General features: G+C 44.9%; 2 protein-coding genes across 8 annotated transcripts in view; one reads left to right on the top strand and one right to left on the bottom strand.

Moving 5' to 3' along the window:
- Positions 1-3,081, top strand: part of EYA3 (EYA transcriptional coactivator and phosphatase 3) — a 471,672-nt gene extending 468,591 nt beyond the window's left edge. For all 5 annotated transcript variants that reach the window (XM_073564579.1, XM_073564578.1, XM_073564576.1 and 2 more), the window contains one exon: positions 2,263-3,081. In XM_073564579.1, coding sequence (XP_073420680.1) covers positions 2,263-2,343 — 81 coding nt within the window. In that variant the 3' untranslated portion in view covers positions 2,344-3,081. The remainder of the gene's footprint in view (positions 1-2,262) is intronic.
- Positions 1-21,591, bottom strand: part of XKR8 (XK related 8) — a 334,294-nt gene that overhangs the window by 28,506 nt on the left and 284,197 nt on the right. Inside the window, exon 3 of one of the 3 annotated variants that reach the window (XM_073564572.1) lies at positions 18,107-21,120. The exons of the other annotated variants lie outside the window; for them this stretch is intronic. Coding sequence (XP_073420673.1) covers positions 20,438-21,120 — 683 coding nt within the window. The 3' untranslated portion in view covers positions 18,107-20,437. Of the gene's footprint in view, positions 1-18,106; positions 21,121-21,591 lie in introns of those variants that run through there. 3 annotated transcript variants of the gene reach the window in all.

Genomic DNA, 21,591 nt, shown 5'->3' on the forward strand with positions numbered 1-21,591 from the left:
TTGGCTTGTGCCTTCGGCAGTTCTTGAGACTAATATGGATGGACACTAAAATGGCAGCTGTATTTTTTAGTTTTTTTCGCTATACATTTATTCAGTTCTGTCAGTAATCCATGTAAATATTATATCTACTGTACATTTACAGCAGATGTCAACCACAGGCAATTAGGTCGCCGATGGGTTGGCAAAACAACCCAGGGTTTGCAGGAGACCCCTGTGGTTGCCATAGCCGGATAGCTATGAGCGCCACCTAGTGGTCGGCGCTTATAGCAAGTGAGCATTTTTGTTACATACAGCAGGATTGCAGCACATATTCGGTATCGCTGCGTTCAGAATCGTCCGATCTGACAATATATAAAAAGAATTAATCCGATCGATAAACGGCGTAACGAGAAAAAAAGTCAAAACGCCAGAATTACGTTTTTTGGTCGCTGCAACATTGCAATAACGGGCGATTAAAAAATCGTATCTGCACCAACGTGGTATCAATAAAAACGTCAGATCGGTGCACAAAAAAATAAGCCCTCACCCAGCACAAGATCCAAAAAAATGAAGACGCTAAGGGACTCAGAAAATGACGACTTTTTTTTTTTTTTCTACAAAAGTTGGATTTTTTTTCACCTCTTAAATAAAAAAAAAACCTATACATATTTTGTGTCTATGAACTCGTAATGATCTGGGAAATCATAAAATCATAATGGCAGGTCAGTTTTAGCATTTAGTGAACACGGTAAACAATTTTTCTAATCTTATCACAATCAGACTTAGTCCAAAGTTGTATAGTGCTGACATAATGTGCTTTTACTTTCAGTTTATTTTTAATGTTCAGAAACGCAAAAGATTAAGCTGTACATTGCAGCTCGTTCTTTGTTTCTGTATCATGACTTCCCCTGTAGTACCTGAACTGTTTTTAACCAATTGCAAATTGCATGGTATGCACTTGTATGAGTGTATATGCCTCATATGGCAATGTCGACAGTTAAGTAAAAAAAAACCTATGGCCTTTGGAAGAAGGTAGGGGAAAATCAAAACCACAAATAAATGAAAATCGCCATTTCAGAAAGGGGCGACAGCTAATTTTTAAATAGAAATTTGCTACCTAAGGACGAAGTCAAATGGCCTTATAAATCTGACTGAGACAGTATTGCCATGCTCGGACTGGCTGGCAGCTCTGTCAGCTCGAGCATGACTGCTGCATAGAAATATATGAAGTTGTAGCAGTCGACCACTTTGGAACACTGCACAATATCCGTCTGATTTATACGGCCAAAGGATCTATACCAAAAAGATACTTACTTGAGATGTGACCGATCTAAAATCATATCACATTGAGGACTTGCATGCCTTGATCAAAGAGCCAAAGATACAAACAACCTTCAAGTGTAAATTTTCAAGTTTCCACGAACATGTTTGATTCTTGTAAATAAAATAAATCTGTTCTTTGTAGACAACCAAACCCCTTCATGACAAATGACTTACATTTACGTTATATGTTGTGTCCCTGATTTTGACTTCTTTCCCAGCAGATAAGCCGATTTAATCCGAAGCTAAACCCGCATCGGTTAGTATGTTAAATGTCACCGTCATTCTCTGACAGTGGCATTTAGCATGTGTCGTCATTTCACGCACCCGTGATGTGATCGCGAGGCGCAGATACTTTGCTGTGACAGCCGGAGGTCTGCTGAAGACCTTCATATTTGTTATTACTGTTCCCTTGTGAAAGCCAGCCTATAGCTAACGTTCCAAGAAAATCACTCCCATTGAAAAAACATAAACTATTAAACATTTGGTATCGCTGCATTCATATAAGTCCTATCAGAAAAATTAAAAATTACTATGCATGTTTGGTATCTGCGTGATTGTGCTGACCTTGAGAATCATATTGCCAGGTTAGTTTTACAATGTAGTGAACATAGTAAAGAAACAAAATTGTAAAAGGGCATTTTGTTTGTGCAATTTCAATGCACTAGGAATGTTTTCCCACCTTCTGTTAGATTTTTTTTACCTTGTGTGTGCTGGATCAGTTTTTTTGTGGTAATGAAAATCAGACCGTACACAGATGCAATTCAGATGTCATCTGTATGCTGTTCATTTTTGGGAGGGTACGAATGGGGAAGCTTGGTTATGTCTCCCCACTGAATATATAATGTTTGAGTGAAACACTAGTACAAAAATAAACATGTGAATAAAGCCTTCCATTGGCATTTGAAGCTGAACAGAAGCAGGTTTTTAAGTTTTTGTCTTATTGTTTTTGTCTTTACACAGCATAACATGCCTTTCTGGAGGATCTTGAACCATAATGACCTAGTCTCTCTACATCAAGCTCTGGAGCTGGACTTTTTGTGAGATACCAGAAAAGAATAGACTCTTGTATGAATCATCAGGTCTGCTGGAAGGAAACAAGCAGAACTATGTTTATTAATCTATGAAGATATCAGATTGATCTGATCTATTTGCTTCCAACTTTCTGGAAGAAGAAGAAAAAGCCCTTAAGGTGTGGCCTTCAGGGATGAGCAACCATTTATGTCTCTATCCTTCAGTATTGTTGAATGTCCAGCTGTCTCTCACGTCACCTACCTCTTTAGTAGATAGCTACACGATTCCTTCATCCTACTAGTCGGTGAACATGCCATCTACCTCTTCAATCTTAAGTTTTGTGTCATCACTATAGGCATCCACGTAAATAAAACATATCTGCCGTCATTAAGTAAGATGGAATGTACAGAAAGCAGACACCTTTTGAGTCATATCTGGTGGGCCATGAATGTAGCAGTGGATCCTGATTTATTCTCTGTTACATCCTGATGTCAAATGAAGTCCCAAGATCTTTCAACTGCGGATGGATACAGTCTGCATCAGACTAAATCTGTCATCTCCCCTAATTTGAATGAAGATTAGGGAATCATGTACATATATCTTGGATTTTTAACAACACAAGTCATAATGGCTTGTCTATATTGTTGTCTTATTGATAACCATTCTGGAAAACTTTGTGAAATACCTCATTGAGGGAGGCGGGATTATACTCCTATTTCTATAAGTTGGAAGTTGATAACTTATTAAAATCTTTTTCTCCCGTCTCTATTTTTTTTTCATCTCATATTTTAATGGCAACATAGAACACAAACCCTTTGTGATACAAACAGACTTTAAAGGGTTTTCTATTTTCAGGAAAGTAGACTCGGAACCCTCTAAAATAAGAGTAGGTATTCACCCTCCTGGACCCAGCATCGGCTCCACGACACTGTTTTGGTCTCACAGTGGGCCGTGGGGACAATAAGAATCTTAGCGGCAGCCAAAACCATAGCCATGGGTAAATACCAGCTCTTTTTTTTTTTTCTTTTGCAGCATTTGTGGTTCACTTTCCTAAAAGTGCAAAACCCTTTAATATTTCATAATGTTGTTGCCATTGCTGCCTAATATATGTTTTTATCAAGTGCAGGAATAATATGTCTTGGTAATAAACTGTAAAAGGATCAATGTCTACATTGAATGCATCATTTCTGAAAATGTCATAAATATACCAGATGGCAATAACGCTTTGATATGTATATTTATAGATTGATATCAATCTTCTATTAACAGGATAGGTGATAAATCTATGATTGCTGGGAATTCAGGTAGTGGAGGCCCCATCGATCATCTGAGTTCCTAAGTTTCTTTATCAAATAGATGAATAGTTCACAAAATGGTGTTTTTAATATGCTAAAAATCTATTAACACTGTAATTTGTAATCTTGAATGAAAAACACACATTTATATAGCAGTAACATTATGCATACATATTATCCATAGTTATGTACATTTTATTTTTCAGCATATATGAAGGCACTTCATTCACACACAAGGAGCAATGGTATATAATATTGCTTACTCAAAGCTTCTTATACACATGGCCCTTTTAACAACATTCAAATGGCTACTCCATACAGAGAACCAGGTTCATTAAAGCCATCTTGGTGTAATATTTGAATTACAAGTAGCCATTATGTACAACGCTGTTCAAGTTTTTGGGCACTATCTTAAACTTATGTGGGTTCCCATGAATTAGCTTATGGCAGTGTTTGACAAAAAGTTAAGCGGTCATAAGTGACTGTCATAACATGCCATTTTTGCACTGTCATGTTAAAATTAGTATAAATCTCCTTTTCCCAAACAAACACATACCATATTTTTCGGACTATAGGATGCATTTTTTTCCTCTAAAAATATGGAGGAAAATGCCTTATAGTCCGGATGTATGTGCTCTGGCTGAGGTGGCGGAGCAGTGGGTCGCAGGAGCCATCTGCCGCGATTAACTCTTGTGCCAGCTGCTAAAGAGAAATAAATATTCACTCTGTTCCCGCCCACAGGCATGGAAAGCTGTGAATTTTCAATTTCTCTTCAATCGCAAACAGCGTTAGCTGCAGCCGTCGGCTCTCCTCTCCCATAAGCATAGAATGTAGTGAACATTCATTTCCTTTAGTAGCGGCACACATGATCACTCGGCAGCTGCAGCAAGCCAGTGGCTGAGGTTACTGTGCCCGCTATTAAAGAGCAATGAATATTCACTGCTCTCCACACACACAGTCCCAGAGTGGAGAGCAGCGAGTATTCGGGTAGCTGTCCTCGGCTTGTAAGCAGCACATGGCTTCGCTGCCATGCGCTGCTTACAAGCATAAAGCAGCTGGCATCAGAACAAGACGCTGCGAGGGAGCGCAAGGAGGTACCGTAAGTATGACGGATGGTTTGGGTTTTTTTTAATGTTTTTCTGATGGGAGCCATACATACCAGGATAAGGTTGGAGCCATGTATACTAGAACGGAGACCCCCTGCATATCACAATAGGGATGGGGGGAGGGCAAGAATACCAGGATAGGGATGAGGGGGCCATATATACCAAGATATTAATATTAGTTCAGAATTGACCACATCTTTTGCTTCAAATTTCTTTTTCTAATTTCCTCCTCCTAAAACCTAGGTGCGTCTTATAGTCTGAAAATTACAGTAATTGGTGAACACGTACTGAAGATCAAGCTGCACTTGCTGGTGCTAACCACAGATCTTTCCAAGCAGAACAGTTGCCAGAAAAGAGTAATTAAGTGCAACAAGAGTAACTTAAACCGTCTTCCTTGAAAGGGTTTTTTTTCCTGATGCGTACATTGCAAAATATTTTGCATTTATTTTTTAATGAATGAGTGGGGTAGGTTATTTTTTTTATTTACCTGTTTCTAGTCTGAGAAAACTGCACTTGGACCATGCTGTCTCCTCAAAACACACAGGAGTGTGTTTTATATTTTCTACCGAAATACCAAATTTTTCTGCCGAAAAAACAACCCACAGCATTTGTAAAGCACAATTGGCATACTTTAACACTCGCATCCGAAACAAGTTATTTCGGCTTGTTTTGATTGCGTGATTAAAAAGTAACAGGTTCAATTTTTTATTTCAAAAATCAACAGTACACAAGAAATAAAAAATTTTGTAAAATAAATGTGCTCATTTTCCCTACCTATATTAAATCTTTCTCAATTTAACAGTAAAATATGTATTCCTTAAGGAGATATGAGATGACAGTTGGTGCTTCTAAAATTTATTTTCATGTTTACCCTTAATTTATGGGGGGGGGGGGATATATATATAACAACACTGATTCTTGTCCGTTACCTGTTATTGTCGGCCACACAGGTTTCCGGATGCCTCTTATCCTCAAAGGTATCCCATAATCGTCTCTCACTGACCCCGGTCAGCATCACTCATGGTTATCAGACCGTCCACTCCGGAGTTATCTCACAGGCCTCCTTCCTCTGGCTCAGACTAGCCAGCACTCACATGTGCCAAACACAAAGGCTCCATTAGGTAGCCTTAACCACTCCCAGGTACCTATGACATGGCTAGTTAAGTGATCGTGACATCACCGCAGGTCCTCAAACACAATCACAAACAGACTTCATCTTAGATATTCAGACACACCCCCTTGGGTGGGTATGTGACTGGACCCACCCATCTCTCCAAGTCATCTGGAAGCCTCCCAATTTATAGCAAAAACCCTCAGCAGTAGATCTGCTGCGCAAAACTCTCCCAGGCTTCCATCACAGGGCCACCCACCTCTGTGATAAATACTGCCCATCAACCACATGACCAGTTGCCATGCCAATATATATTGTTATGATGAGTCACCGAAGGAGGAAAAAACAAAATACCAGCTAAGTCCAGAAAAACCAGAGAGGTTGGCAGCTATCGGATTGCAGAACCCTGAACCTATCCACAACAACTAGCAGTAGCCGTGGGGGGTTCCTACGGTGCCCTAGACCCCTCGATCACAGCCGGAGAGCTAAATAGCCTAAAGACAGAAAGGGGAAAAACTAAACTGCCCCAGAGCAGACCCCAAAGCAATAGGCAGCCCCCAACATATGACGGTGAAGCAAGATGAAAACACTAACACAAATAGAAAGATAGGTTGAGCTAACGATGGGGCCCAAGCTAACTACATAGGACAGGACAGGAAAGCTGCTGTCTGCCATCCGCAAAAACCCTATCAAAATGAGCCAACCGACTGATAGGAAAAACAGGGCCTGAAGTCGCTAGGCTTCAGAAGACTATATCAGCACTCAAGTATATTCTGAAGACAGAGCAAAAGATCAACAGATCAGAGACAAAAATGGAATTCAGCTCACCCCCGGCCGGGGATGGCAGAACTCCCAAAAAACAAGGCAAAACAAAAACAAAACTGAAGAGTACAAAGCAGAGCAGAAAAACTTAGCTTTGAGACGCAGGAATCAGACTGGCCTCCAAGAATCCAGCAGGAAAATCACCAGCCAGGAAGAAGGGCGTCGGCAGCCTTATATCCAGTCCTCAATTCCAGCCACCCAGTTATCATCTAGCTGCCCAGGTGTTTGGCAATCAGTCTCACCACCTTCCTTCACCAGAGGAGGGAGTTCATCAGACCTCAATGGTGAAGGGAAAAATCAACTCAACAATATATATATTTCGGACCGTAAGATGCACTTTTTTCCCAAAAAATTTTGGGGAAAAATGGGGGTGCGTCTTATGGTCCAGATACACTTACCAGGAGACACATCCGAGGCTGATGGACGGCGACTTTTCTGAAGCTCAATTCAGCATTACAACAATGTAATGCTGAATTGAGCTTCAGGAAAATGGCCGCCGAAGGCAGCGCATGCGCAGAGTGAGATCTCAGGAGACGAGATTGCGTCTCCCGAGATCTCACTATGCGCGGCCATTTTCATGAAGCTCAATTCAGCATCACAACAATGGAAGTGCGGGGGCTCCGGCCTTTCACAAAAAAACGGCGGAGCCCCTGCACCGCTGATCACCTGCAAAAGTGCCGCACCAACCCGGGATGGATGTGCGAGGGCTTCGGGATTTCCACCAATGCAGGCGGAGCCCCCGCACCACCGATCATCTGCCAATTCGCCGCCCATCAGCGTAGGATGGATGTGTGGGGGCTTTCACAAAATGGCAGAGCCCCCACACCACCGAACCTGCTGCACCAGTCAGGGATGAGCCAGACCACCTCCTGTGACCCCACTCCACCAGCGCTCCATATCATACCCTACCCCCCAGGTAAGCTGAATTATTCGGACTGTATGACGGACCCTCATTTGACGCATTCATTTTTTTCCTTATTTTTCTTTTGAAAATTTGGGGTGCGTCTTATGGTTCGGTGCGTCTTATAGTCCGAAAAATACGGGGTGTGTGTGTATATATATATATATAGATATATATTTTACATTTTAAAAACTACAAAAAGGGAAATGAGCTCATGCAAAAGTTTGGACATCCTGCATGGTTAGTACATAGTATTGAATGTATTACATCTTGTAAACACTTTTTGTAGCCAGCCAAGTGTCTTTCAATTCTTGTTTGAGGGATTTCATCCATTCTTCCTTGGAAAATTCTTCCAGTTCTGTAGTTCCGTGAGATTCCTGGGTCGTCTTGCATATGCACTACTATTTTGTGGTCTAGCCACAGATTTTCAATGATGTTCAGATAAAGGGACTGTGAGAGCCATTATAAAACCTTCAGCTTGCACCTTTTGAGGTCTTCTAACCTTTCAACTTCAGATTTTTTACAGATAGTGTTGTTTGCGTCAAGAAGTTTTTGAAGTGTCATTGAATCCATTCTTCCCTCTACCCATGAATTGTTCCCTGTGCCATTGGCTGCAACAAACCTCAAAGCATAATTAATCCACGCCCTTGCTTAACTTCTTCACGACAAGGCCCTTTTTTCGTTTGTTTTTTCCTCTCCTTCTTTCCAGAGCCATAACTTTTATTTTTCTATTCAAATAGACATTTAAGGCTTGATTTTTAAGGGATGAGTTGGGCTTTTTAATGACACCATTCATTTTACCACAAATTATACTTGAAAACGGGGTAAAAAAAATCCAATTCTGACGTTTTTGGGAATTTTTACAGTGTACATTTTGTGATAAAAATGACAATGCAGTATAATTCTCATCAACACAACTATGGCGATGCCAAACATGTCCAAATGGCGCTGTGTGATAGCATATTTTTTGTGGGGCAAGACAACTTTTTTATTAATACATTTTGGGAATAGATGTGAGTTTTTTTTGAATGCTTCTTACAGTATTTTTTGTGTAATTGTGCCAACCCAAAAAAACATTATTTGGGTGTTCTTGAATTTTTTCCGTTTACAGTGTTTACTGATCGGATTAAGGCTATGTGCGTACGTTGCAGATTTGCTTGAGGAAATTTCTGCACGGTTTCTGCATCTCTTGGCTGAAAACACAGTGGAAAATCCGTGCAGTTTTGATGCAAATTTGTATGCGTTTTTGTAAATCCATATAGCTAAATAAAGATGATATTTAAAAAAAATAAATTGTGATGTAATTTCCTTCTTCAACCTCTTCTTTTTCATTCTCCATTGAAACCATAATATTATTACATACCATGTTCAAATTTATTATGTTTACACGCACAAAACAAATATAAGTGAATATATATAGAATACCAAGTCCGAGCTTTAGTAATGAACAGGTGTCGGCCATATACCCTTATTAAAAAAAAACGGTACATAAAGAGTTAGACAGACACACACACACACACACACACACACACACACACGACAATCTGTGTGAAATGCAGTATGTTTATTTTTCCCCAAAAAAATTTTTTTGAAACATTGCATGGGCTCCTGCGTAAATTTTCATAACCAGCACGGGGAAAGCCGACTGCTGAGGTTTGATGTTAATATTCTGGGAAGGAGCCAATAGCCTTAAAGGTTTCCAGGCTATTAATATCAGCTCACAGCTTTTCCACGCCACCCGTGATTGTTAGTGGCAGGTACTGGCTGTAATTCACAGCCACCACCTGCTAGGTATGGAGCCCGCTCCATACACCTGCTTCCGAATTGCGCTGTATGTATACGGTGCATGTCATAAAAGGGTTAATGGTTGGAAAGATGTTCGTTTCCTGAAATTCTGTGCCCTTTTTTCCCCACACATACCTTTGATCTTTGTGGCCAAGAGTTCTATTTTAACCCCTTAACGACCGCTGACGTACTATTGCGTCAGCCTTTGGTATCCTTCGCTTTGAGGTGGGCTCCAGCGGTGAGACCACCTCAAAGCCGCGACATGTCAGCTGTTATAAACAGCTGACGTTCCCGCAATAGTTGGGGGCGGAATCGTGATCCGCCCGTGCCTATTAACTAGTCAAATCCCGCTGTCAAACGCTGACAGCGTGCATTTAACTAGTACTTCCGTGCCCGGCTGGAAATGAGCGCATCGGGGGTCAGCAACGCGTTGTCATGAGTTGCCATGACAACTAGAGGTCTCATAGAGACCTCTATGGTTGTTGCCAGCAGATTGCTATGAGTGCCACCCTGTGGTCGGCACTCATAGCTATGCTGTATTTCTGATACATATAGGCGATCTGAGCATCGCCTATATGTAGCAGAACCGATCAAGAATGGCATGCTTCTAGCCTCCTATGGAGGCTATTGAAGCATGCCACAAGTTAAAAAAAAAGTTTAAAAATTAAAAAAACAAAAAACAACTTTAAATCACTCCCCTTACACCCCAACCAAAATAAACCCATAACAAAAATCAAACCTACACATATTTGGTATCACCGCGTTCAGAATTGCCTGATCTACCAATAAAAAGAAAAAAAAAGGATTAATCGCTAAATGGCATAGCGAGAAAAAAAAATCAAAACCTTTTTTTGGTCGCCGCAACATTGCATTAAAATGCAATAACGGGCGATCAAAAGAACATATCTGCACGAAAGTGGTATCATTAAAAACGTCAGCGCGGCATGCAAAACATAAGCCCTAACCTGAGATCACGAAAAATGGAGACTCTACGGGTCTTGGAAAATTGCACTTTTTTTTTTTTTTTTTTTTTTTTAAAGCAAACTTTGGAATTTTTTTTTTCACCACTTAGCTAAAAGAGATCCTAGACATGTTTGGTGTCTGAACTCGCAATGACCTGGAGAATCATAATGGCAGGTCAGTTTTAGCATTTAGTGAACCTCGCAAAAAAAGCCAAACAAAAAACCAGTGTGGGTGTCATGATCCAGGATGGGCTTTGTCTTTGGCCCGTCCTGGTCAGACAGGAGTTAATTGTTTCTGCCTCTCTCTGGCAGAGGGCGGCTATTTAATGCTCACTTGACCTAGGTCCGGTATCCGTTATACTCCGGCCCTCGGCTGAGTTAGTTGACCTTGTGCGTACGTGTGCCTTGTGCCTGATATCTTGCTTCTTTGGTTTTGATCCGGTTCTGTCCCTGTTACGAGTTCTGCCTGTCCCTCTTGTACTGCGCTACCTCTGTGTATGACCCGCAGTAGGTACATTATATCATCTGCAGCAGTAGGACGCTAAGCCCCGCCCCCTGCAGTCACATGATCTAGGTCCTGGGACTCCTTACTATTTTCAGTGCCGCAGGTCCTGTCTGCTTGAACCGTCACTACTGTATTGGACCCCGCGCTCTCCCATAATGTGGGTAAGTCACCCTGCTTGGCGTTGCAGTTTGCCGACGCTGACAGGGTCCTGACACTAGTGTCCTGACAGTGGGATTGCACTTTTTTTTTGCAATTTAATTGTACTTGGAATTTTTTTTCCCGTTTTCGAGTACACTACATGGTAAAACCCAATGGAGTCGTTTAAAAGTACAACTCGTCCCGCAAAAAATAAGCCCTCACACAGCCATATCCATCGAGAAATAAAAAAGTTATGGCTCTGGGAAGAAGGGGAGCGAAAAACGCAAAACCTAAAAAAGCTCCTGTCATGAAGGGATTAACCTATTTGGTCAACAGGACTTGTATACAAAATGTATAAGGCTTGTTTAGATGTTCTTTTGCATACTGCTGACACTGAACTTTATGGTGAGGATAGAGGAGTCCATGTTTGTGCATGCGTCTCTGAACAGTAGAACAATGTTCCACAAATCCAGAGTCTGCTAAATATTTCTAAAGGTCTTTTGCAGTCAAGCAGGTGTTCTGATTTTCCTCTCTACCAATACTACCTGCAGCTGTCACTGAAATTTTGCTTGGTCTTCCAGACCTCATGTTGACCTCCACTGTTCCTGTTAACTGCCAATTCTTAATTACATTTTGAACTGAGGAAACGGCAACTTGAAAACACTTTGCTATCTTCTTACAGCCTTCTCCTGCTTTGTGTGACTCCACCATTCAGAGTGCTAGGCCGCTGCTTAGAAAAACCCATGGTTGTTTCTTTGGCATAAGGTTAGAGTTGAGAAGGCTGTTTTCTCCTTTGCCTCATTGGGGGACACAGATACTGTGGGTGTATGCTTCTGCCGCTAGGAGACTGACACTAAGTGAAAGAGGTTAGCTCCTCCTCTGCCGTATACACCCTCGCCCCTATTGCGGGCGGAAATCAGTTTTTTGCTTAGTGTCCATGGAGGCACACGTCTGGTTTTTCTCCAGACTTTTTTTTGTCTTTTTTTCGTCTTTCCCATGAAGATGAGACGGACAACAGATCCTATTGAAAGCGTCCGATTTCCCCAAACCAACAACGGGCGAGCACGTGCGAGTGTCCCTCCACGTATCCTCTCCCGCGTCATGGGACACAATGCCGGACTTAGCCCTGACCACCCCTAGGTATTGAAACCATGGGCTGTACAGAGGCACAAGACTAGTCCGTGCGGCCCCCACTGCTCCACCAATGCTTAGACTGCGGTGCTGCAAGGTGGCGGACAGTCCCTCTCCTCACCCCCTGAAGGGGTTAGATGGAGCTAGGGTGCCTGCACCATCCTATTTTTTCGAGGCGCCCTCACATACCTGCGCTCAGGAAGCTGAAGAGGATCATCGGTGAGGAGAGGGTCTGGGAGGGCGCCTGCAAAGATCCGAGGGCTGGAGCCCCCCAGCCGGTGGAAGCCACCGGCCATGCAAAGCTGAGAGTTGCTGGACCCATCAGGCGACGCCACGCCAGTAAGTAGCGCCATGTTTTTTCAGCACCATGGAACCGCGCCCCCCCCAGGCCAGGTAGGGGATAAATTGAGGCCGCGGCTTTAGCCAGTGCTAGGCCGCGGCCGTAAGTGACGCCTCCTGGCCGCGCGTCACTTCCAGCGGCCCGGCCCGCACTGGGCAGCGGTGAAGAAATTTAGGCCCCGGCTTCGGAGCGCGGCTAGGCCGCAGAATGGAAGTACCGCCCCTAGAGCGTTTTTTATATGCTGGTGGCTCACTCCCACAGCTGTTGGCGCGCGATTTGAAGGTAGAAGCGTCCAGGACGGGGGGCACAGGACTGGGGTAAGTGCTGCCCGAGAGGCCACGCTACTGGGAAAACGAGGTGCTACCTCCTCCCCCCTCCCCAGCAGCGGACAGATACAGCATGTCCGAAAAAGCAGACGCACACGTTTTTACTCTGCATGCATCTCTTGTCGGGCTGCATTTCCGCGGGCGCAGAGCAAGCGATTATGCGAAGACTGCGAATCCAAACGCACCCAGGAGCCCTCCCCTGCGACCATGACCAATGTGTCGAATCCCCAGGAGTGGGCCCTATCACTGTCATAGTCCATGGCGTCTCTTACGACAGCAATAGAGTCCCTTCAAGCCCCAGATAGGGGCAGGAACAATGGCTCGCTGACCTTAGAGGGGTCCTCCACCTCACAAGAGCCTCCGGCCTGCAGGGGCCGCTCTCACTCCAGGCAGACCCGGAGGAAACATCCACATGGTGTCGCCCAGTCCATCTGGTGCCTTGGCATTCGTAAGCTCTGCTCGCTCCCTGTCACCACTGGTTGATAGCGAGCAGACCTCAGATTGCGACTCAGACGAGCCCCTTGACCTGGACACTCCAGGGTCACGTGAAACAGGAGACAGCCTCATATAAGCCGTCATTCAGACCCTGGGGATTGAGGATGATCCCGCAGCGGCTACGGGGCATAAAGTGGCATTTAAGCGAGTGAAGCGCCCACACAGAATTTTTCCCCTCACCCGGAGATTGAGTACATAGTGCAGTGGCACAGAGAACGTCCAGAAAGGCGTTTCTCGGGTCAAAAGGCACTCAAAACAGGGTATTCGTTTGCTCCGGACCTCCGTAAAAAATGGATAGAATCCCTGATGATGGATCCACCGGTTTCGCGCCTAGCCACTAAAAACCTTTTATCTGTACCTAGTGTTTCCTCTATTAAGGATCCCATGGATCGCCTCATAGAGAGCTTAGCTTGCTCAGTATATGAGGCATCAAGGGTCAGCATTCGCTCCCTCGTTCGCAGCAACTTGGGGAGCCAAGGCTATGAACTCATGGTCAAAATCATTAAATAAGGTAGCGCAGGAGCGAGATCTACCTGCAGAAATATCGGAGGTCGCGAGTCAGATGGCCGGAGACTATGTAATCAATGCATCTTTGGATGCGGCCAACTGCTCTGCACTTGCTGCCGCTAATGCCATTTCTATCAGAAGAGCTCTATGGTTAAGGACATGGCGAGCCGATTCTACTTCCAAGAAGTCCTTGACTTCCCTGCCTTATCAGTTCGGCCGCCTATTTGGATAAAGCCAACCCATTGGGAAGAATGCGTACTCCACAGCCCAGATCGAGGGGATCCAGATCCCAAAGATCATCAGCCAAATGACTCGAGGCGCTTACCAGACGACCCCAGCAACGTGGGCGGCCGCTTACTCTGGTTTCACCACGTCTGGGTCAATGTCACACACGATGCATGGGTAAAGGAGTTGGTAGCTTCAGGTTACAAATATAATTTGTCAGATACCCTCCAAGTCGGTTTTTCTATCTCGTCTGCCCAGGGTGAATACCCAGAAAAAGGCTCTGTTAGGAGCCATCAAATCGCTCCAGCAAAACGGAGTCATTGTTCCAGTGGCGGAACACGAAAGAGCTCAGGGCTTCTATTCCAACCTGTTTGCAGTTCCCAAAAAGGACGGATCTGTCAGGCCTGTTTTGGACCTGGAGCTTCTGAACAAAGTCATCAGGATCAGACATTTCCGGATGGAGTCTTTCCGTTCAGTCATATCGGCCATGGAGCAGGGAGAATACTTGGCCTCGATCGACATCCAGGACGCATATTTGCTTATTCCCATTTTTCCTCCTCATCAGAGGTTCCTACACTTCACCATCAGCGGTCGACATTTTCAGTTCGTAGCACTACCCTTCGGGCTAGCCACGGCTCCCAGAGTGTTCACAAAGGTTATGGCAGTTGTCATGGCCATACTGCACTCTCGCGGCATAGTCATCTTGCCTTACTTGGATGACCTCTTGGTCAAGGGCCCGTCAATACAGGCATGCAATTAAAATGTCAGGATCACGCTAGATACTCTTGCCCACTTAGGGTGGTTGGTCAATGCCCACTTAGGGTGGTTGGTCAATGCGAGGAAGTCATCCCTTGTGCCAGCTCAGAGGATTTCCTTCTTAGGAATGATCTTCGACACTTGCCGAGGGTTGGTAATTCTCCCTCAGGAAAAAGTGCTAGCTCTTCGGCAGGGAATCCGGACACTTCGCCAACCAGTCCCTCATACCATCCGATCCCGGATGAGGATTCTAGGGAAAATGGTGGCAGCAATGGAAGCGATACCATTTGCCCAGTTCCATCTTTGCCCCCTGCAGCATGCCCTTTTGTAAGCCTGGGACAAGAATCCTTTTCACGCTCGATCGGCGGTTCCGGCTGTCCTCTCAAGTCAGGCAGTCTCTCGGATGGTGGCTAACCAGTTCCTCTCTGACCCAGGAGAAATCTTTCCCCCCAGACCATTGCTTGGTGATGACAATCGACGCCAGTCTCCTCGGCTGGGGAGCGGTGTTTCGCCACCACACAACCCAGGGACGGTGGTCGCCACAGGAGGCACGCCTCCCGATCAACTTATTGGAGATACGAGCAATTCGGCTGGCCCTGCAAAGGTTTCATCACTTTCTAGCAGGCCGCCCTGTCCGAATTCAATCGGACTACGTCACGGCGGTGGCTTACATAAATCACCAAGGGGGCACCCGCAGCAGAGCAACCATGCGCGAGGTGGGGCACGTTCTTCAGTGGGCCGAAGCAAACCACTCGGTGATTTCGGCTGTACACATCCCGGGCGTGGAAAACTGGGCGGCAGACTTTCTCAGCCGGCAGGGTCCTGCGTCCGGAGAGTGGTCTCTACATCCCGAAGTCTTCCAGCAGATTTGTCAGCTGTGGGGAACTCCGGACGTGGACCTGATGGCGTCCAGAGTGAACGCTAAGGTGCCCACATATGTCGCTCGGGCCAGGGACCCGCAGGCAATCGCCGTGGGTGCGTTGGTTCTGCCATGGAACCAGTTTCACCTCCCATATCTATTTCCCCCGCTGCCACTACTGCCGAGGGTCATTAAGAAGGTCAAGACGGAAGGGGTTCCGGTGATTCTGCTGGCCCCATCGAGCGTGGTACGCAGATCTAATGCAGCTGCTCGCCGACGTTCCTTGGTGCCTGCCAGAGCGCCCAGATCTACTTTCTCAAGGGCCGATTTGCCAACCGAACTCAGGGGCCCTGTGTTTGACGGCATGGCCGTTGAATCTTGGATTCTAACCCAGGCAGGGTTTGGGAGCAAGGTGGTCGCCACAATGGTTAGCGCCCGGAAGCCTGCTTCAGCACGAATTTACCACCACACCTGGAAGGTGTTCTTTGCTTGTTGTCGAGGCCGCGGTGTTTCTCCGCTGAGATTCTCGATCCCCAACATCTTGGCTTTTCTCCAGTCGGGCCTAGACTCAGGCTTAGCCCCAAGTTCCCTCAGGAGACAAAGATCGGCCTTATCCATCCTGTTCCAGAGCGGAGTTGCGACCAATTTGCAGGTGAAGACTTTCATCCAGGTAGTCTATTACTTGGTACCTCCCTATAAGGCGCCTATGGACGCCTGGGACCTTATCCTGTTCCTAAGTGTTCTGCAGGAAGCTCCATTTGAACCGCTTCAGGATATCTCTTTGAGGTACCTTCCTGGAAAGTGGTGTTCCTAGTGGCCATCACTTCTATCAGGCGGGTTTCAGAGCTGGCGGCCCTATCCTGCCGAGCACCGTTCCTCACTTTCCATAAGGATAAGGTGGTGCTCAGACCAGCCCCTCCTTTTTCTGCCGAAAGTCGTGTCCTCTTTTCACATTGATGAAGATGTTGTCTTGCCTTCATTTTGTCCAGCACCGGTGCACCGTGTGGTAAAGGCTCTTCACGTTAGACCTGGTAAGAGCCCTCCGGAGGTACGTGTCTAGGACGGCACCCTTTCGTCAGATGGACACGCTGTTCGTGCTCCCCGAGGGCGCAGGAAGGGACTCGCTGCCTCAAAATCGACCATATCCAGATGGATTCGTTTGACTATTCAGGAGTCCTACCGCATTAGAGGCACGCCGATTCCAGCAGGGATCAGAGCGCACTCTACTCGGGCAGTGGCCGCCTTTTGGGCGCTTCGGCACCAGGCTTCGACGGAGCAGGTTTGCAAGGCAGCAACCTGGTCCAGCCTGCACACATTTGCCAAACATTATAATATCCATACTCAGGCCTCGACGGATGCGAGCCTGGGTAGAAGGATTCTCCAAGCAGTGGTGTCGCACCTTTAAACAAGAGGTGCATGTAGCTTGGATCGGTGAGTCAATCTCCCACCCAGGGACTGCTTTAGGACGTCCCACAGTATCTGTGTCCTGAAATGAGGCGAAGGAGAGGATCTTTGTGATAACTCACCATAAAATCCTTTTCTCCGAGACGCTCATTGGGGGGACACAGCACCCACCCTATTAGCCAGTTGGCTCTTGTTTTGTTTAATATGCATTTACTTATTTGATATAAGGTTGGTGCTGTTATTTGGACATGTACCTGTATTAAGGCTGACTTGTTGTCCCCCTCCTGCTCTGGCACCAAACTGATTTGCGCCCGCAATAGGGGCGAGGGTGTATACGGCGGAGGAGGAGCTAACCTTTTTTTTCAGGGCGAGGGTGTATACGGCGGAGGAGGAGCTAACCTTTTTTTTCACTTAGTGTCAGCCTCCTAGCGGCAGAAGCATACACCCACAGTATCTGTGTCCCCCAATGAGCATCTCGGAGAAAAGGATTTTACGGTGAGTTATCACAAAAATCCATGTTTTTTTCTAAAGTTGGGAAATTTGCATCACCTGGCCTTTCCGAACGATGATGAACAAGCCATAACCCTAAGGGTATGTGCACACGTTGCGGATTGCCCTGTGGATTTTTCCGTGTGGATTTTGCTAAATCCGCAGGTAAAATGACCTGTGTTTTACCTGCGGATTTAGGGTATGTGCACACGTGGCGAATTTGGCTGCAGATTTTTCCACGGGGATTTGGCTGAATCTGCAGGTAAAATGACCTATGTTTTACCTGCGGATTTAGTGCATATTTACTGCGGATTTCCCCTGCGTTTTTACATCTGTGGATTCCAATAACGGAAGAGGTGTAAAAACGCTGCGGGTTCCGCACAAAGAATTGACATGCTGCGGAAAATAAACTGTAGCAAATCTGCGCGGAATTTTCCGCAGCATGTGCACAGCAGATTTGCTTTTCCATAGGTTTACATGGTACTGTACACCGCATGTAAAACAGGGCCGGATCCGCAGCGGATTTAGCCCTGCGGATATGCAGCAGTTTTCCATGCGGTATACGGTACCATGTAAACCTATGGAAAACAAAAACCGCTGTGCTCATGCTGCGGAAAATTCAGCGCAGAAACGCAGCGGTTTATGTTCCACAGCATGTCAATTCTTTGTGTCTATTCCGCAGCGTTTTTACACCTGTTCCATTAAAGGAATCCGCAGGTGTAAAAATGCAGGCGAAATCCACAGAAAACCCGCAGGTAAAATGCAGGTCATTTTTACCTGCGGATTCTGCAGAATACGCGCGGAAAAATCCGCAATGAAATACACAACGTGTGCACATACCCTTACAGGCTAATTAAGGTCTGAAACCTTTGTCAAAGTTGTCTAAATACACAAATCTTCCAGGGTGCCCATACTTTTGCATCGGACCATTTTCATTTTTGGAACTTTTAAAATGTAAAAAAAATACAATCATTTTTTTAAAAATGTAATTTTTATATTTTACTTGTTACATTATAAAAATTACAAAAATGAATTTTTAACTCCAATCACCAAAAGGGATAAAGTTAGATGACACATTTCATTTGTAATTTAGGCAAAAAAAATCCTTTTTGTAATTTTTAAAATGTCACCAATTGTCACTTATTTTTTTACATTTTAGAAATTACAATAATCAGTGACATTGACATTTTAAAAATTACAAAAAGGAAAACATTTTTTTTACCTAAAATAGGAAATGACATTTTTAACGTTGGCCCTTTTAGAGATCATTTCATCTTCAACTTTCTTAACTGTTCACTACAACAGTAATTTTGACCAGGGATGCACAAACTTTTACATGCCACTCTATTGTAGTTATAAGTTCTTCTGTATTAACCAAACCTACACAAAATATATTGTTCCATCTGGCTAGTAGGACATCAGAAAAAGTCTACCCCCTGACAGCTGCTGTGCTACTTGGCAGTAATCAGCCATTGATAATGATGTGGGTGTATAGGTACCAAACAGTTGATGTTGGGGGGGATGCGAGCTGGCAGTTGGAATTTCAATGCCAGACACTGGTCCGGGAAGATAAGCTTTCTCTCCTCTGCTGATTGCAAATACATGGAATCGGGAAAGTGCTGTATAGCAGGGGTCCCCAACCACCGGTCCGCGGCCCAGGACTGTGTCGTTGCAGTACTGTTGCCAGTCCACGGAGCCACGGCTCGGAATGCTGGACACAAGGGGAGCTGGTGGCTGTAGCACTGTAGTGACATCTGCAACCGCCGGCTTCCAGAAGACATCGATATTCACCCTCAGTTCCTGCAGCCCTGTCGGGCGCGGCAGCTTCATCCAGTGCTGAGCTGTCACATAGTACCGCTCATTAAGGTCATGAATATGGACGCGACTCCACTCCCATAGGCGTGGCGTCCATATTCATGACCTTAATGAGCGGTACTACATGACCGCTGCACACAGGAAGAAGCTGACGCGCCAGGATAGAGATGCAGGGAAGGTCAGCGACGGTGTGAGGGTAAGTATGATGGGGGAGCCCAGCCATGCATACAAGGGTGTCGCTGTCTCCTATCACCCCTAGATGGGACCGTCTTGTTGCAGGAAAACAAGCCCAGTGCTCCCACTGATACAGGGAAACAAGCCCGATGCTCCCACTCATTCAAAGCCTATGGTGAGTTGAGTCACATTCACATTATAAATGTTATAATTAAATAAGTATGCACTACTAAACTACAACCCCATCCATAGCCCTGCCCCCTTATGACCAAAGTCCCGCCCCTTCCACACCTCCATCCCCGCCCTACCGGGCCATGGAAGAATGGTCTTGCTTGAAGCCGGTCCCAGGTGCAAAAAAGGTTGGGGGGGACCACTGCTGTATAGCCTTACTGTCCTCAGAGCTTCTCATTTCTATATTACAGGCCTTCTGGTAAAACAAGCCCTAAAATCCCTGGGAAGCTCTGAGGACAGTAAGGTTATGTTCACACGTTGCTGTTTTTGTTTTTTTCTGCAGTAAAAACCTTGCTGCAAAAGCAGCAGGTTTTGATGTATTTTTGTCCTGGTACATTTCTCCTGTGCATGCTGGTAAAGTTTAGTGCATAAAAAAATCTGATTCTGCCTCATCAGGCTTTGGCACCAAAAATGCTGCAAAAACTGATAACTGCGTTTTTTTCACCACCCATTGCTTTCAATAGGCGAAATACAGAGAAGGAAGTGACATGCTCCATTCTGCAAAACCCAAAGTTTTGTACATAATACTGAGGGCAAAAAAAAACATGCTTTATGCATAAGATTTCTGAAATCTCAGACTTTGCTGGTACTGTAATACACAGCTGAAAATTAGCATAAAAAGCTGAAAACACGTGTGACCATAACCTTGTACTGTGTCTTGTTAGTACCGAGTCATGTAGATATCTAGTACAATTTGAAGGACTGGAGTGATTTTAGAATTGTTACATATGGAAAACGCAGCCTTTCCTAGTATATTTGCATTGCTAAATTGGTAATTCTAGAATTAGTTTTTTGCCCAGTCTTGACTCCTGAAAGTAATTCTCTATTTGTTCCTGCCTCTTTTATGCCATCTGGCACATCATAGTACTGTTCTGGTTCATTGATAACATTGGGGTGTAGATACATGTAATAAAGCAACCTGACAAAAAGACCTACAGCAATAAATATTATGTTGGTAACAATAATAATTTTTCTATAACTATCTAAAATGGATGAAGACTTGCATATCCCCCAAGTCACGACAAGCACAACACTGTCTATGATGATAAACACATGGTACACCAAACATCTGTAGCGTGTTCTTCCATCGGCAATGTTAAACCATGAGAAGTAAAGAATTACGGCCACTGTAGCCCTGTAGACAATTTCCAGGTATTTGTGCTTCATAAATGTTGTCTTCTGCAGTGTAGCCCATAGAAAGAAAGCTGACCAGAGCAAAATAAAGTGCACCGCAATCATCCAATGGAAAGTGACTGCGAAGAGTGTGATGCATAGGATACGTGATGAGATCAGACAAAAGTTCCACAAATAGTAAATGACTGAAGAAAGAATGCTAAGCTTCTGCTTTCCCTTTAGGAACAGTCTCAGTGATTGATGATAATCCAGAATCGCCCAGCTGATGCAGATAAATGACACAGAAATGCTGACATCTAAAAAAACAAACAAGGGAGTTAGTTTTTGTAGTATCATCTTACAGTTTCTTTAAAGGTAACAGATGTCCCCAAACACTAAACCTACAGATAATGTTTATCAGACCACCTTGCTGAAAGCAAGGCTACCATGATAAAATTCCTCTGGCAGCTGCCAATGATAACAGGTAGGCATGCAGCGGCTAGTTACGGCTCATCCATTGTGAACACACCGTGGCACTTTGAAAGCTCTACACAGCTGTGCCGCAGATCGAACAGTCAAAGTGCCAGGGCATGCTGACAGCTGCTATTCACCATGCTAGAAACAGTAACTGTGGTGACTCTGGGCCTGCCGCTGACTGAAACCAATGGCTACAAGGAGGAATAGTCATTCTTTTTCTCCTGGTAGCTGCATTTTCATTAAGGCAGCATTGTAACTATTGACCTGCAGGAGTGTTTGGATACACGTCAGGTTCCCTTTAAGTCAAGTGT

This window comes from Dendrobates tinctorius, unplaced genomic scaffold, assembly GCF_039654945.1.
Source record: "Dendrobates tinctorius isolate UK_male_01 unplaced genomic scaffold, ASM3965494v1 ptg000015l, whole genome shotgun sequence".
NCBI classification, from domain to species: domain Eukaryota; kingdom Metazoa; phylum Chordata; class Amphibia; order Anura; family Dendrobatidae; genus Dendrobates; species Dendrobates tinctorius.